Source organism: Manacus vitellinus, unplaced genomic scaffold (assembly GCF_001715985.3).
Source record: "Manacus vitellinus isolate BGI_N305 unplaced genomic scaffold, ASM171598v3 scaffold_11_pilon, whole genome shotgun sequence".
Lineage (NCBI taxonomy): Eukaryota > Metazoa > Chordata > Aves > Passeriformes > Pipridae > Manacus > Manacus vitellinus.
The window spans coordinates 15,947,815-15,963,906 of record NW_021938895.1 but is presented as its reverse complement, the minus strand read 5'-3'; the positions used below and the strand labels follow the sequence as shown (position 1 = coordinate 15,963,906).

Sequence of the window (16,092 nt, the reverse complement as noted above, 5' to 3'; positions counted from 1 at the left end):
ATTGTCTTTTCCATGTCTGCCAGTTCTGTTGTTATAGTATCTCTTCGCTGTCTAGAGATTTTATTTTTTCTCCTGTAGTTCTAACTTGTTTAGTGCGGACCTTAAATTTCCTAAGCATTTTAAGAACTTGAACCTTTTATAAAAAAATAGGGATTTTATTTTCAATTCTGTAGTCATCATGTATCAAGGCTTTATTGAGAAGTATTACTACAGAGCTTCTGCATTGTTTCATCAGTGTGTTCCTTTAAGAGTACGGTAAATGTATCTGACCCTGGTGATTTGCTACTATTGCTTAGTCAATTTGTTTCTGAAGTGATTTCAAATTCAGACAGACCCATATCTCCTTTGTGCTCCAGAGACAGTTGTAGGAATATGTCTAGTTTTTTTCATGCTAAGGAAAGAGTTCATTTATCTTGCCTTCAGTGGCCTTATTGACTCCGAGTATGCATTTTTATATCTTGATCATAAATCAACCCTCTAGTTTATTTGGGAGACCTCTTGCACCTAATAGATTTGAAGCTTTATATTCATTTTTATTCTTTTTGACTGTTTTTGAAACTCTTTTTCCTGCTACTGTCTAATTTTGGTTTTTAATTTTATTTGCTTATGTTCTGGTTTCTTGTCTTTGTATGAATATATGTCCATCACTCTTTATGTGTTTACCTCTCTTAACCTCCTCTTTAGCCATGTGATTTTCATTTTTCTCCTAATTAAGTCCTTTTAATAAGTGTATTCATTGTCTCTGTGTTTCCAGTTGGTATCCTTAAGTACTCTATACACTGCCTATAAAGTTTTAATTTTCTTAGCTGACCTCTTTATTTTTCCATTAGACACACTTCCTCACTTTTGCATAGTTCCCTCCTTGGTATCATAGTTCCGTAAGTGTTGAATGTAAAGTAAATAGCAGTTGCTATTACAAAGTAGCTTTTCAGTTGTAAAAAGATAAACTAGATCTTGCATACTGTACTTGACTAGGGCAAGTACTGAGTATAGTCTTGTGAGCTCCATGAAGCAGTGACTGATAGAGATTTGATTTTTATTGACTGCATTATATCCTATGTATATCTGCCAGATCCACCTGAGGTTAAGTCAAGTCTGTTACCACCATTACATTTCTTATTCCTGTTGCCTATCTCCCTATTTCAGTCATTGTTATGATCCTAGTTGTGTGGCCACTAGTGAAGATTCTACACCTGTGTTTGGCTTGTATTTCGCCTGGAATCTGTTGGTTTACTGTTGGGGTAGTTGTCTTATTAATTTTATTTGTTCAACTGTCCTGTATTTATACCTGTCTGCTGTCGTGGTTCACTTAAAGCCTCCAGTTATTCCACTGTTTGTCCTCGTGTTCGAAATAGCTCTGACATGAATCTCTTCCAAGACTGTGCAACCTTATTGTGAGAAATACATATCTTTCTTTTTTTGATAACTCTGGCTGCTTATCTAGTCTATTTTACATTTCTTGTATAATTTGTATCCCAGTATTAAAGTTTTCCCTACCTCTCCGAAGTGTTTATACCTCTGTTTAGTTCAGATTTAGTGCAATTTTGGTTTCATTCTGACACTCTGTTTTACAGTTTCTGTTTGTATTATTCTCTTCTTAACTTGTCCTTCACTTCTGAATACAGAATATCCCTGTTTATATTCATAATAGAAACAGCATCCATAATTATACTGTCTTCTGTACCTGTCAACTTTTCCAGTGCTACAGTTTAAAACTTTATTTGTGGCCTTGTTGAATTGCAAGTACCAGCAGCTTTGGTTCCTTTACAATTCAGATGATGTCTGTGCTTCCTTTACAGGCTCTCTTTATTTCAAGAAAGCCCGCAGTTTGTGATGATCATAAATCCATCCTCCTTGAGCCATCTCTTTAAGAAGGAAAAAAAAAAAAATCTTGTTTATCTTCCCAGCCCTACAGGGATTACTGGACGAGTTTTGGAGAACCTTAATGTAGAAGTTCAGGTCTCTAATTTCTTTTTTTCCTACGTAATTTTCATACTTAGGACTTATTTCCTGTGTTTCTCTGCATTTTTGGTTCAGATGCAGACCAAACCCCCCTGATCCTTCTTTGGTTAAGCAGGATTCCTGTGGGAGGTGTCACCGTGCACTTGTGCAAGAGACCGAAAGTTGCTAATGTCCTAAACATTGTCAAAATCATAGAAAGACTTTCTTTTCAAGCTGCAAAGAAGGAACTGCCCATCTACGACCACCAAAGCACACCATGACCCCAAATATACCTCCTGACTCCGACAGGAACTTGAGATAAGACTGTTGTCAAATTATCTCAGGTCTAAGGAGAAGTAACAAAGGCTCAGGGAAGAAGAATGTATCCACAAAGAAAACCAAAGTCAACAACTGTGTTAAGAATCAGCCCTAGCTGGGCTCAAGAAGGAGAAGGGTTTTGGGTGTGTGATGGCAAAATCTCTCCACACAAAAAAGAAGTAGTAAACCCCCCTGCTCCAGATGGGACATTCACATGAGAGGCACCTGAGAAGGGGTCATAAACCATCAAAGACCCCCCAAAGCACCCCCTCAGACTCATTCCTGAAGTCTTTCACCACCAGAGGACTTCATGTGACCCAGCGATGCAACAAATCCAGAGTCTATTGCAAGAGATTGTAAAACTTCCACCCCAAGGGAGGTGCCTGGGCATCTCCTGAATGTGTATTAATCCGTTGGACTCTATGTTTTGCGGGACCCTCACCACTGAGAAGACCAGAAGAACTGGACCCACGGGATGCTGCTAGGTTCCACAGAGTCGAGATATATTTTCTATTTAATCTCTCTCTGTCACTCTCTTTTTTCCCGACCCTTCTTTTTCCTCTCTCTGTCTCACATTTACTGTTAAATAAAATCTGTACTATTGACTTTGGCATCTGGTCTCATTTGCACCTTAATTCAGGTAGGGGCGTCTCTTATAATTTTAACAACTAGATCATAACACCTTGTTCAGTCAAACACTTTGGAGTCTCCTCCCTGGAGTCATAAATCTATCTGTTTGCTTGATGGTCATCTACCGCCGTTACAGATGTCTGGGATTTCTGCTTTGAGAAGGGAATTTGCATATCAGGACAGTGCATTGAAATAATCCATTACAAGAACTACTAATGGAATTATTTCCCACATCACCAACCTGTTGCATGTTCTCAATCTTCTCAGTGAGACAGATATATATATCCCCTCTTCTTCTGGGGGAAAGTACTCAGATCTAATCTTCCGTGAACTCTGCCTTCATTTCTTCCATGAGAAAGGATGGAAAGAGATTCCTTTGAAGGTGATTTTTGTGTTCAAGGGATTTGCAACTTTATGTTGAGTTTTTCTCAACTAACACATTCTTTGTACAGCCAGACATCTGCTTCTGACATTACTGGTACTTATAGGGATAAGTGGAAACACTCTAATTTAAATAATTTCATGTAGTTAATGTATATTGGTGTCCTCCTTTCTTTTTTTTCATTTATGGTGAGATCCATCATAGACAGGTCTATGTGACTTCATCTCTACTAGAAAATAAAACACAACCATAGCACACATTCAACATTGGCCCACAGTTGTCTATACTGTGTGTGAGTGTGGTCCCTGGTGATGTTTTGACTTGTGCCAAATTGTCTATACTGGGTGTTAGTTTACTCTCTGTCTTGGTTTTGGACAATTTCAGGTACAACCCTCTCAAACAATGCCTCAGACCAAATCAGGAGATAGCGTGTGTCATGTAGTGTCCCAGTGAGGCAGTATGGATGGTAGTAATAACGTTTTCAAGGAAAGAAAATTTATTTGTGTGAACAGGAGTTTTACTGTGTTCTTTTCTGGAGAAAATCCTCCAGCCTGCTTTATTTCAGCATTAGGCATGGCTTGCAAGACTGGAGTTGTCAAACAAATAGTCTGTTCTTTGACTCGAAGAAGAGGTGAAAAATTTCTTTCTGAATTCTGAATTGCCAGATAGGAAGAAAGAAAGCAAAGAAAGGTCCTGAGAAGAGAATGTGGGACTACAATAGGATAAATTAGAGGGAACAGAGAGAAGAGATCAAATAAAAGTGAATAATTATTCAGTATTGTCTTGTTTTCAGCAGGTATCTAATGCTGAATCTCCTCTAAATCACCCAAAGATTTTTTTTTTTTTGTAGTGAGCATCCGATTCTGAATTTTAAGGGTCCCAATGAAGAATTATGTGGAAATAGGCTATAATGAGCCATGTGAATTTGTGGGTTTTCCTCCAAAAATGGTTTTTAATTTCCTTCTTTAAAATAAAATTTCAAATTCAAAGACTAGAAAGCCAGAAATAAACAGGCTATTATCTCTTAACTCTTGGCTTTGTGTTGTCTTCTGTGTTGGAAGATACTCAGGGAATGAGTTCAGGGGTTACGGGAAGAAAAATATAACCAGTATCTAGTGGTGAATGAAACTTCCCCTGAAACAGGTGCAATATAGTCTTAGATGTGTCATGTACATAAACTAACACCAAATTAACACATCAGGCATTAGGTGCATCTCATCTTCTGCAGTAAAATTACAATGTGTTAAAATGCTGAACATTTACAGCTGAGGCTGAAACTGGTCAAGAAGGTACTTTGAGCAGATAAAGTTCATATAAATGCTTTTAAAAATGCATGTTTAGGCATTTCAAATCACTAAAACAGAATTAATAACCCCCAAATCTTTGTGTGCTTCCATTCTTCCTCTGTAGAACGAGGATACTTGTGTTGGGCTGCAAAACTAATTTCATTTATGTGGATGTCCCTACATATTGTACTGCTTGCTAGCATTAAAAATTTCCTAAGCATTTTAGTAACACTGCATTTAGAACTAAACTAAATTTGCATTCATGAGATAACACAGTCCTACTCTAAATAAAGATTATTTAAATAGAAGTAAATAAAAATAGAAGTATCTGTATACTCTAAGGTCTCAAGGCCTTATGGTGTACAATCCTATTACATTAAAATATACATTACAGCTACATTACTATTAAAAGCAAGTTTTTTTAAAAAATGGGGTTATGGTGTGTCATACTGCAAAAGTTTAAAATCTTGTCTTGTGTTTATAGCCTTAATGTGTCTGTTTTCCTCTTCAAGTGATTGACATTTTTTACTGTATCTGTCTGTAAGATTTGATCATCTGCCAAGAAACATACCTTAAAATTGTGCTTGATCATCTCTGAAACGTTCTCAAATAAAGCTAAATATATTTGACTCCTGGCATCTATTACAGTACTACACAAATCTCTCAAGCTATTTGACATTCCTGTAGCTCTTACCTGCTACCTCTCTGATTTCTTTACGTCATCAAAATTATTATCAGAGCTAACTGTTTTATTTAAAGATGTGCATCACTGCCAGATACTGAAATAATTTATAGTCTCTATGTGCCTTTTAATAATGTCCTCATGATGTAGAATTACACTAGTTATTTTTTCAGTGACTTTGTGTGGGAATATGGGTTTTTCTCTTACTCAGCATGGGTTTTTTGCAAGACCACATTTTGCCAGATAGAGTGCTTTTCTCTATTTGTTTGAGCTTATTACCAGGATGACCTTAAATGACCTTCACCTTGAACTGCTTTATGCTTAGAACCTATCCAGTTCATAATTACCTTATCATAAATGTTGTCCTTTACAAATATATATACTTTTTTAGATCACCTTTTTTTTTTTTTAAATAATAATCCAGGTATTGTCACTATCCTACAAGAAGCATTTCTACTAAGTAGTAGGTTTATCTCAATTAAATTTTGATTTGGAATCTTCTCTCTGGCCAGTTTACACGTGCTTAAAATACACCGTATTATTTTGAATAGTTTTATTTTTTTAATCAAGTTTTTGTGGGGCATCAGATCACTTCCTTATAAGAGTTATTACAACAGTCAACTCTGTCATCAAGATTGGAAATTTCAGAGCAAGTATTCATGTCATTTGAAAGGTATTTTCCATACCACTTTTCCCCTTTAAAATTATTTCTCTTTAGATCCCTATGGATTGGTCTTACTGCTATTCCATAATGGAATGCATGGTTCATTGCCAGATTTATGCTCATCTGACCTCAAAGCATTGTAATATAATGAAGATCAAAAGTTTTGATGCAGTTACAAATGAAGAAAAGAACCTATAAACAATTTGAATTAGATTTTAATGAAACTGAATTATATAATCTGAAATTATGTCAGGTACCTTTTGATATGTCAGGTATCGTGTCAAAATGCAATAGTTTTCCACTTTTTTTTCCATTTTTAGCACAGACTAGTGTAGTACAGTGTTCATGGGAAGAGAAATAATTTTGAAAATGTATGAAACTACTCCTAACTCTTTTTACTATATGGATTACTTTTACCCCCCTAAAATGAAACTGAAATTTATGATTTATTGTGTTTCACTTTCCCCTGAGTCAATATGAACATACGTCTAGCAAGGTAAATGTTACAAAAAAAAAAGAAAAGAGCTACATATATTAAAATAACTTATTAATATATGATTATGGTCTTGACTGCTGCAATAAATATTTACATTTATCTGAATCAGTGAAATCATAAAGTACCCAATCAGAGAGTATACATATGGGAGTATTTATGTATAATTTCTGATTTAAAGAAAAATAAAAAAATATATTTTATCTTATGTGTTCAGAAATTACTAGAAAGATGATATTCTATCCAGTACCGTTCAGCTTGTTCCAGAAAAAGTTCCCTTCAAGTGTATAATTATTGTCAACAGATGAAGTGCTATTATTATATTGTCAGGCACCATGAGTTACACATTATTGAAATCTCAAATTAAGCATACTGTTAAACATGTGATAGGTTTCTCTAGAAAAATATTGATAAATGTTTATCTTCTTTGTGCAGTTAAATATGAAATGCAAAAAATCAGCTATTTGAAGCAGACTATCACTAAAAGTTTTTCAGCATATGCTGCAAAAGAAAAAAAAAAAACACTAGAAATCTGGAGATATAGATTAGAAAACTTTGGCATTTTTGATCAAAAAATTAGAACACATGCATACATGATAGCTATGAAAATGCATATCTCAGAGCTCTTCGTGCAGTTTTCCAATGTCAAAACAAAGCAAAAGTATGTAAAAATTTCTGTTCAGGCAGGATATCACTTCAGGGATAGAAAAACTTACTAAAAGTCTGCATACGCAACTCACAAGTTCTGCTCTCTGTAGTAAGGAATTAAGTGATGCCTACGAATCAGTGTTGAATGATACTTCAGAACTGAACTTGATCACTCAGATTCTAGGCTGCCTTTGAGAATTAATTTTTGAAAAATAAATGAGGACCTAGGAACATCTTCTATGATCATTCAGATATTGTATTTTCACCTAAATTTATTTTTTCTACAATTTTTTAAAGCACAGAACTGTTACACTTCGTAGACAACCAGTTGGTGGCTTGGGCTTAAGCATAAAGGTATGGGTAACTTCTCGTTTCTTCTTTTAATTTCAGTATGACCACTTCAGTCTCGAGATCTCATGGTTAATATGCCTCTCTTACAGGGTGGTGCTGAGCACAAAGTGCCTGTCGTCATATCAAAAATATTTAAAGACCAAGCAGGTAACTTATGTTATTTACTTATATAGTACCATAGTAAGTAATAGTTTCAGGAATCATTTTTTACTGCAGAAACAAAACTATGACACAAAAATCTACTGATGTTCTTAACTTTAATATTGCAGAGGATTCAAAAAATACAAACCAAATATATATTTTCCCCACACAATAATTCACTGCTATATGGTATGACTAACTTGCCTAGATGGCAGCAGAGAGTGATTTTTAATGTTTATTGTGATGAAGATAGCACAAGATCTAAATCACTATAGTCTGTCCTAATTAAGTATTACATTGACGTTTATCTAGCAAAAGGAACCTTTGGGAGACCATGTCATTCCTCAGGCTTAACTTGGCAAGTTGGAGAACTGGTATGGAAAACAAAGAGGTTCTTCAGTAAGGTGGGCAGAATCTTGGAACATGAACTGAGGTTCTTATCTGATGAAATTAAAGTCTCTTCTCTGGTGGACACAAATGTGGGGATTAGTTTGTTCTTTTATTTTCTGAGGCATTCTTTTACATATTTGAAAATTAGTTGTCTCTATGTGGAAAGCTTCTGTGTGTTTCCTCTCTTCCATAGAATAAATCTACCAATTTCATATAGCCTTTCCTTCAAAAAAAGACAGTGCTGCACTGTGAACCTCAGTGCATGTCCTGCTCTGTAAAGGACTCAAAGCCAGTGACATGATCTTTTGAACTCATCAGGCTCTTTTCCTGCTTTGCTGCAATGGAGATTAAGCACATTTGCTTGGCACCACATTTGGCCTCATGCTTTACTATGTTGCAAACTGTGCTTGTTTTTTTTCTCTGAATTTTCTTCAGGGGGCCCTTATTTTACTTGAAATGTAATACCCAAACTTGAAAATCCATTTTCATCTCATACCTAGTGAATATTGGCTATGCCAGTACCCTGTTGGAAACACTGCTTCAAGTCTCCTGTGTATGGTACTTAAATATCTCAGTATAATGATTTATTTTATAATAGCATTTCTGCAGTGAGGAAGAGAAGGTGTTTTTATGTCGATTGTGTTACTGTACATGAAAGAGTAATAGGCTCCTTAAATACACGCTATAATAAACCATGCCAATAAAAGAAATGCATAATAATAATAAAATGAATATAAGCATTCAGGTCTAAGGAAAGTAATTCAGGAAATTAATCACCAACAAGGAAAACTATCTCCTGCTCTCTTAGGACATAGTGCTCTTAATCAAGTTTAGTAGTGAGTTTGTATATAGAATACTTACATTCAGAGTTTCATACATCCTGGTTGTTTTTCTTGAACTGCATTTATTTCTAGAGTAACAAGTGCAACAACAATTTTATGGGCTCAGCTGTCAAATTTGAAAATGTCTCCTCAGATAATTCTGACCAGTAGGTTTACAGTCAAATAAATGTAGAGTCCTATTCAGTCCTGTAACTGAATATCCTGAACTTGGAAAGGAATGGTACTGGTCAGAATTATTATTTTACAGTGAATTCACAAGATCCATTAAAAATACTTCAGAGAATCTTTAGATGCTAAATGTGGTAAAGTGTACAAGCTGTCATGTGTTTACATCTTTCTCTGTGTTATTCCCATTTTTGATTATTAAAGAATCTTAATGAGTTTGTGGAATCTAAAGGGTGGAGATTGTAAAAATGAATAGACTTTGAAAACTCACCTCATCATACATACAAGTGACATACCACATATAATATTGGAAATTTTAGTTTGTTAAATATCAAACAATAAGATTACTGGTTTGTGTTGCAGAATTATCAAGTTAATCACATGTTACCTCTTGATGCAGCTTTCCATTTTTGTGAGACCTGGTGCAATAACCTGACTACTGCTGTGAGCTCTGCTCATATCTCATATAATATGTGGAGTCAGACAAGCAGCAATGATGAAACAGAACTGTGGGTTCAGCTCATGAGGTGTCATGAAAATGGATAAATAAAATTAAATAAAACCCAGTGGAATAGGGTTAGTTTGCATTGTGCCACTTTCAAAAAAGATTCTCCCTTGAGAGCCAAAATTCATTAAAATCTTGATTTGAATGCATTTTCCCACCTTCTGTGATAAAAGTTGGCTTGTAACTCACATTTAGTCCATTTCCAACTGAGGATGCTGTATACCCCGGCAGGATTGGAACGAATTCTGGCCATTCAGCCACTGAAACATTCCTGGCTTGAAACCATGTGCTCTGCAAACACAGACTGTGTCCAAGTATCACGTCCTGACTGCCTGTATTCAGGACCATCTGAAGGACGTGGTGTCAGTTTGATGAGAGCTTTTAACAGTTTCACTTACATGCCAAACAAAGATGGTTTAGTATGAAATTGTACCTACACCCCAGGGTTGTTTTTTTTGCATTGACTGCAGTCATCCTGAAGGATGGTACAGCCAGGGTAACCCAGCCTAGTCTGAACAAGTTGGTGGGTGTGATGTGAGATTGCAATCAAGCTGCACAGCATAGTTGTATTAACAGCTGATGTTCTTCATCCCTAGAGCTGTACTCACCTTGGCTTCATCAGCCTCGGCGTTTCATTCCACTGAGCCAGCAAGCTCAATATTAAGGACGAGTTAAGCCAGAGTTACCTTCATTTTTAAGGAAGCCAGAATGGATCAAAAATTTGTGTTATGTCTTGTGCTAATGAAGGTGAAGAGTGAATACAATGCCATTTTTGAACATAAGGCCTCATTAGAACAGACAACATTTGAAGTTGGTTGGTGTTTAATTTTTGGACATTCTTTCATAATATCACTTGCAAATGTCTTCATTTTTTTTAAACTTTATTTTATAGCTTTAATTTTTAATTATCTTTGCCAGTGTTATTTTTCTTTGTTATTGGAAAGCTAATGATGTATGAAGTTAGCATCTTACTCATTGTTCTTTCTCTTGGATGTATGCCTTCATCTCTAAACTTATTTTCAGAAGGCATAGAAGAACATTCTTAGCATTTTGTATTTCTCTTTTATCATTGCCTCCTTAAGACTAGACAGGCAGAAAAGGCAGTACCTTTTAATAGAAAGAACATCTTAATGAACTACTGAAGATCAGTCAACAGAGAAAAGGAAAGTATTTTGTTCTCTGATTCAGGAAAGTTTTTGTATTCAACCTAATAGTTAAGAACATATTTAAGGTCCAGTGGTATGAATAGCAGTCACTGTATACTTAGTGAAAAATAGTAGTCATTATATACATAGTGAGAAACATATGATGAATTTCTCAGTTGAGATTCTAGAACAATTTATGTTACTGGGATTTGTTTTGAAGGATAAGCACTTTAGCAAAAGGCTTAACTTATTGAACTGAACATAAAGAATTCCTTGCGTAGAAGGATGCAGAGAACTAATTTTTAAGTTTTTATTTAGCTGAACAGGCATATGCTTAAAATCAGATCTAGTAAATGTTTTTTTAAGATGTTAATGTCTTAATTGTTAGAATGAAATGCATATTTTTACACATTATAATTATTCATAAATATTTCCTGGACAGAAGAAAACTTTAATGAAAAATTTGTAAATTTCACTTAGAAATTTTGGTCTAGAATCTGTGGGGGTTTTTTTATTAATATTTAAAAGCTTTATGAATCCAGATTCACTTAGAAATTTTGTTCTAGAAGCAGGGGGGGGGTATTAGTATTTAAAAGCTTGATGAATCCAGAATTCATTTTTACTGAGAAAACCAAAGCATTTCCACTTTAGGACAGTTTGAAATTTCTTTTTATTCTTTGGTTTGGGTAAAAATCAGAAACAGTGGATTAACTGTCCAGCTCTAGATTTAGGCAATTGTTTATGTACTTTCCCAAACTGAGGTTTTACATACATATACGTATGTATGCCTGTGTCTAAATAAAGTTCTGATAATGAATAATGCTTTCTTGCTAAGTGTACAAAGAAGTGGTATTCAAAGAGCATACTAATGTTCAAATACTTCTTCATGCTTGTGAAGAAGATCAAGTTTCAATAAAAGACAATTAGCTTTGCTTAATAACTGTGTTATAATACAAAAGGTTTCTGAAAATTGTATTTCAGTTCTATAGGGTTTTATGATGAAAATTCTCATTGGTAGGTGCATGTTGTAGCTTATGAAACAAAAGAGGTAGGTATAAAACCTAAAAAACATTATTTGCAATTTCAGTGGACCTATCTATCATTCTTAAACTATAAACTAAATAGAGAAAAATGTGAAAAATACATTGTATCTTTTTAGTTGTCATCTGTTCTAGCTAGTAGTTGAATGAATAAACCGTAACCTTAGGATGCCAATTACATGTACAGTTTCTTTCCTTTCTCTATTCACCTACCTCTGATTGACAATGTAGTTCCCTTATGAACTGCAGAAATCTAATGAAATACCACTTAAAGTTACTATTTGAATTTGCACCATTACAGTCCAGGATGAAGAAAAAGGTTAATGACATTCTGTGCAGGGAAATTAGAGAATTATATAGTATGCCTTCAGATAATTTGTCCAGGAGAGAACTAACTGCCTTATGTCCCTCTGAGGATGGATGGTATTTTGGACTTTGGATTTGGAGCTTGCTTTTACCACAGTGCTTTGGTACAGAAACTGGAGAAGCAAACACCTAGACAGAAATCATCATTCAACTGCATCAAAGATTCCTGTTGCATTGAAAGATACTAATTAAAATCAGAGTAAAATTCATGCAGAATATTTTGGGGCTGAAGCAGTCAAGAATCATCAGAATATTTGATGGAAAGAGCAAATGAAACTAACTTTTACTTGGAGATAATGTCACATGGAATAATATGAGGAATTTAATAACATCCTTTGACAATTTCATAGAAGTTCTAATTTTTATCTTTTCACTGTTCTTATCTTTCCCTTACTGGTTTCTGAACTAAAGACTTTTTAGGCTATTTTAGGAACTACATCTTTTCTTTTCTTGTAGCTCATTTAAAGCCTGTATTTCTGCTACTTCGGGCATCCTCCCTTAGCCTCCAGCTTTGTTTTCCAGTGTTTCACCATCACCTCTACAGCATTTAAAATTTTTGGCATAATGTAATAGAATTTAAAGGAAACATACTTGCATATTTTGGAAGACAAGATTGAAGATGCCAGATTATAATTTTCTTATATAATGTTACCTATTAATAACTTACCTTATTAAGCTCAGAAAGTCTTTTATGTGCAATATTAATCATATGTCTATTAGTGTAAACCTTATACCTTAAAATATTGCAACTGTATGATGAGATTCATTTGCCTTTACACTGTACTAAATTCCTTTGTCAATTTATTCTCCTAATGGTTAATTAATTTTAAAATACACACGACTATTTTTACCTCTAAAATACTGTAATAATTCACAGAATCAGAGAATTATTAAGGTTGGAAAAGACCGCTGAGATCATCAAAGCCAACTATTAAACTCTTGAAATATTATCAAGTTTAGATTGATTTAACACTTTTAACACCACTAACAGTATTTCTAGAAATACCACATTTTTGCAATTTAAAATAGCTTTCACTGACTCTTAAGGGAGTCTTAACTATGCTTGACTAGTAGAACTTATTTTTTAAGCAAAATATAACATATTCATAGTTATAACTGCTGTTTTCGCTTCTTAGTTATTCCTACTTATTTCTGAATTATGTCTATAATGCATGAGTATTTTTACTTTTATTTTCAAACTCAAGGGACTGTGGTTAGGCAAGTATTTCAAGTAATTAATGACAGTAAAAATGTAGTACTTTCAGATTTTCTGAAAATACATTTAAAAAAACCCTCTGCCTTGCTTTTCTTACTGTCACATCTTAGTTGTCATGACTTCTCTTAAAAAGGTAACATTTTAAAGTAATTACACACTTAATGTTCCAATTTGGTTTCCTTGCTTTGATAATTGATGTCTTTCTATAAAGGCAACTGAATGTAAAATGGGAAGTATTTAGTTCTACTGACAATTTATCATGATAACCATTCCTGTAGGTTCTCTCTGCTGCAACATCTACAAGCTGATCTGAGCTACATTAGGCCTCTTTCCTTAATTAAAGAACTAAACTGTTTTCTCAGTTTTCTTCACTGAGTTCATACTGTATAAGAATCCCATTGCCATTTGGTTTGGCTAAAGAATCTTACATCAAGTCATAGAAATACCTGGATTCTGTGGGAAACTCAGACCATCTGAATTTTTCTCCTTTTGTTTCCTAAAGTAGGTCTGAAGTCAATTTAATTATAATGTGTGCTGATACTTTTTACAGATAGTGTAAATTACTGACAGTGTAGTTCATGTCGCAAAACTGTTTGCAATCAGAAAACCATCCTAAAGCCTTTAGATAATTTTTGCTTTAGTTCCTCCTAACAGTTACATGGGTAGAAATAAAACTGAACTTTAATACTTTTTTTCCATCCTGCTTTTCAAAGCGCGTTTAATGAAAGATAGTATCACACCCAGGACTATTCCAGATCCTAGTCTTCTCAGTTTTGGCATACATGCAGCCATTGTCCCCACCAGCTCAGTTAAAAATTGGCAAGTTTTGTCTGTAATATAGGCTCTTTGAATGATTAGGCAATAATAACAGTGGTATTTTGAAATTAGCCTCAGAAAGCAGTTATAATATCATCTGCCTTCTAAAAGCTATGGCGTGGAATAAACAGATTTTGTTTTTAAGGTTAAGGTTCCTTAATGCCCATTGGTATGCTCTTGGGATTCCTAATTGCCCTTACACATCTTACTCATTTTACTTTTTGACATACATAAAATATAAGACAATTTATTTTTGTTTGTAATAAAGCTATATTTATTCCCTTTGTAGTTTTCAGTCAAAAGTATTAGAAATTTGTTGTTACAGTAGTTCTCCTTTCAGGTTGTATTCTATTCTTGCCACTAACAGAAAAATGGTTTTATCAGCAATATGTTCTAAAAAACTTATTTTTTGATAAGGTCGTCTCAAAGGAGAAGATGAAGGATCCAAGCCATTATCAGTCACCTATCTTCAAAACATATTTAATTCTGTAGCACTTTCCTGTTGAAAGACATTCCCTGCTTTGCCCACTCCTGCATCCAGTGCCTTTCTCACCTCGTGCATTTTGTGCGTCTCGCACATCGAAGCAACATGTTGAGCTTCAGTGCTTCAGGCTTGTGTATGTTTAGATCTAGAAGTTACTTGTTGATGGGTAGATAACAGTAGTTTTAGGATTATGAGATGATCTCTTACTTCTTGCTCCACAGGCACTGAGAAAAAGAGGAGAGGAGTCCTAGTTTCCCATCTGTCACTTATTCAGTGTGGGAAACCTGGCATATGAGAGACATGGGTGTTTGATGAAACACATTGTATTATTAAGGGATTTACAGCTTTTCTTTACAAGATAAATGGGGCACATATAAAGACGAGAAAGAAAGCTAAACTAAGGAAATCTCTTGGTTATAAATAGAAATTCAGAAAGTTGGGTTTTTTTTTTATTTAAATGAAGACATGTAAGTCCTGCAAAGTCCTGTAAAGAGTATACTCAGTTTTAAAAAACTTCTCTAACAAGGTAGTTTTCAATAATTGAGTTAATATAGTTCTGTTTTAAATCACATATTAAAAATCTCAAAGTGCTTGACTTAAAAAAAAAAAAAACAACCAAAAAACCACAAAACCCACCAAACAAAAAAACCCACAACCCCCCAAAAAAACAAACCAAAAAATACTGACTCATATTGCAGCAGGTATCTTTACAGTCATTACTGTAGTTATGTCTAGTTCATGGGAGAAGAGGGAAAAATACATCTGGATATGTTGGAGTAGTCATTTGCATTCTTAATACTAATTTTTTCAGTCTTTTTATTTCATCTAGTTTCTTAACTATTCCTTTCGATTATCTTTAAGCAGTGAAATACTTATGCATAAATTTAAGCTTATGAATTGCAAGTCCATGAAGTCAGTGCAGCTCATTATGTGCTTTAAGCAGCACTTTTTATCATAGGATGTAGTACCTGATGTGTTTCTCGTATGATTCAGGAATTCAATAAAAATTGAGTACTGTGACCAATCTTGAAAAATACAAGGACATCAGATTATTTACAGACTCAAATCTTCATAGAGATGTTCATCAGTTAATATGTTGTAAGTCAGAAATTCCCAAAACTATGTTCAGTAAAGTTTCCATTTCACAACCTTGCAAATTTTGGAAAATTTGATACAACCCTAGTGGATAGTAAAAGTAAATGAAGCAAAGCTAGAAAGGATTACTTGTTTTTTTCACTTCTCACTGAATGCTAAAGAACTTTTAATAGCTCCTGACTCTGTCAGAGATTCTTTTTTTTTTTTTTTAAGATTAGAATGAGGGGTCATTTGCATTTAGGAAAATATTTCAAGTCTAATATTCTCAAAACTGTGGGTTTTTTTTTAAAATTTTTATTTTCATACCATTATTTCAACATAAGCCCCTTTAGGTTTCTCTCATGCTTTGTTCAATTCAGTATCACTTTTGAATTTAATCAATGTACAGCAACTAATCAATATTAAATGTTTTTAAACATAATTACAGTGTAGAGTAAAGGTTATGTAGCACTAGTTGTTGTAACACACACTTCATTTTCTTTTACAACCTGG

At 34.2% G+C, this 16,092-nt stretch overlaps 1 protein-coding gene across 1 annotated transcript in view; it reads left to right on the top strand.

Annotated features, from left to right (window-relative positions):
* SNTG2 (syntrophin gamma 2) overlaps nt 1-16,092 on the top strand; it is a 146,177-nt gene that overhangs the window by 27,184 nt on the left and 102,901 nt on the right. Inside the window, exons 3-4 of the mRNA XM_018088882.1 lie at nt 7,342-7,398; nt 7,485-7,542. Coding sequence (XP_017944371.1) covers nt 7,342-7,398; nt 7,485-7,542 — 115 coding nt within the window. The remainder of the gene's footprint in view (nt 1-7,341; nt 7,399-7,484; nt 7,543-16,092) is intronic.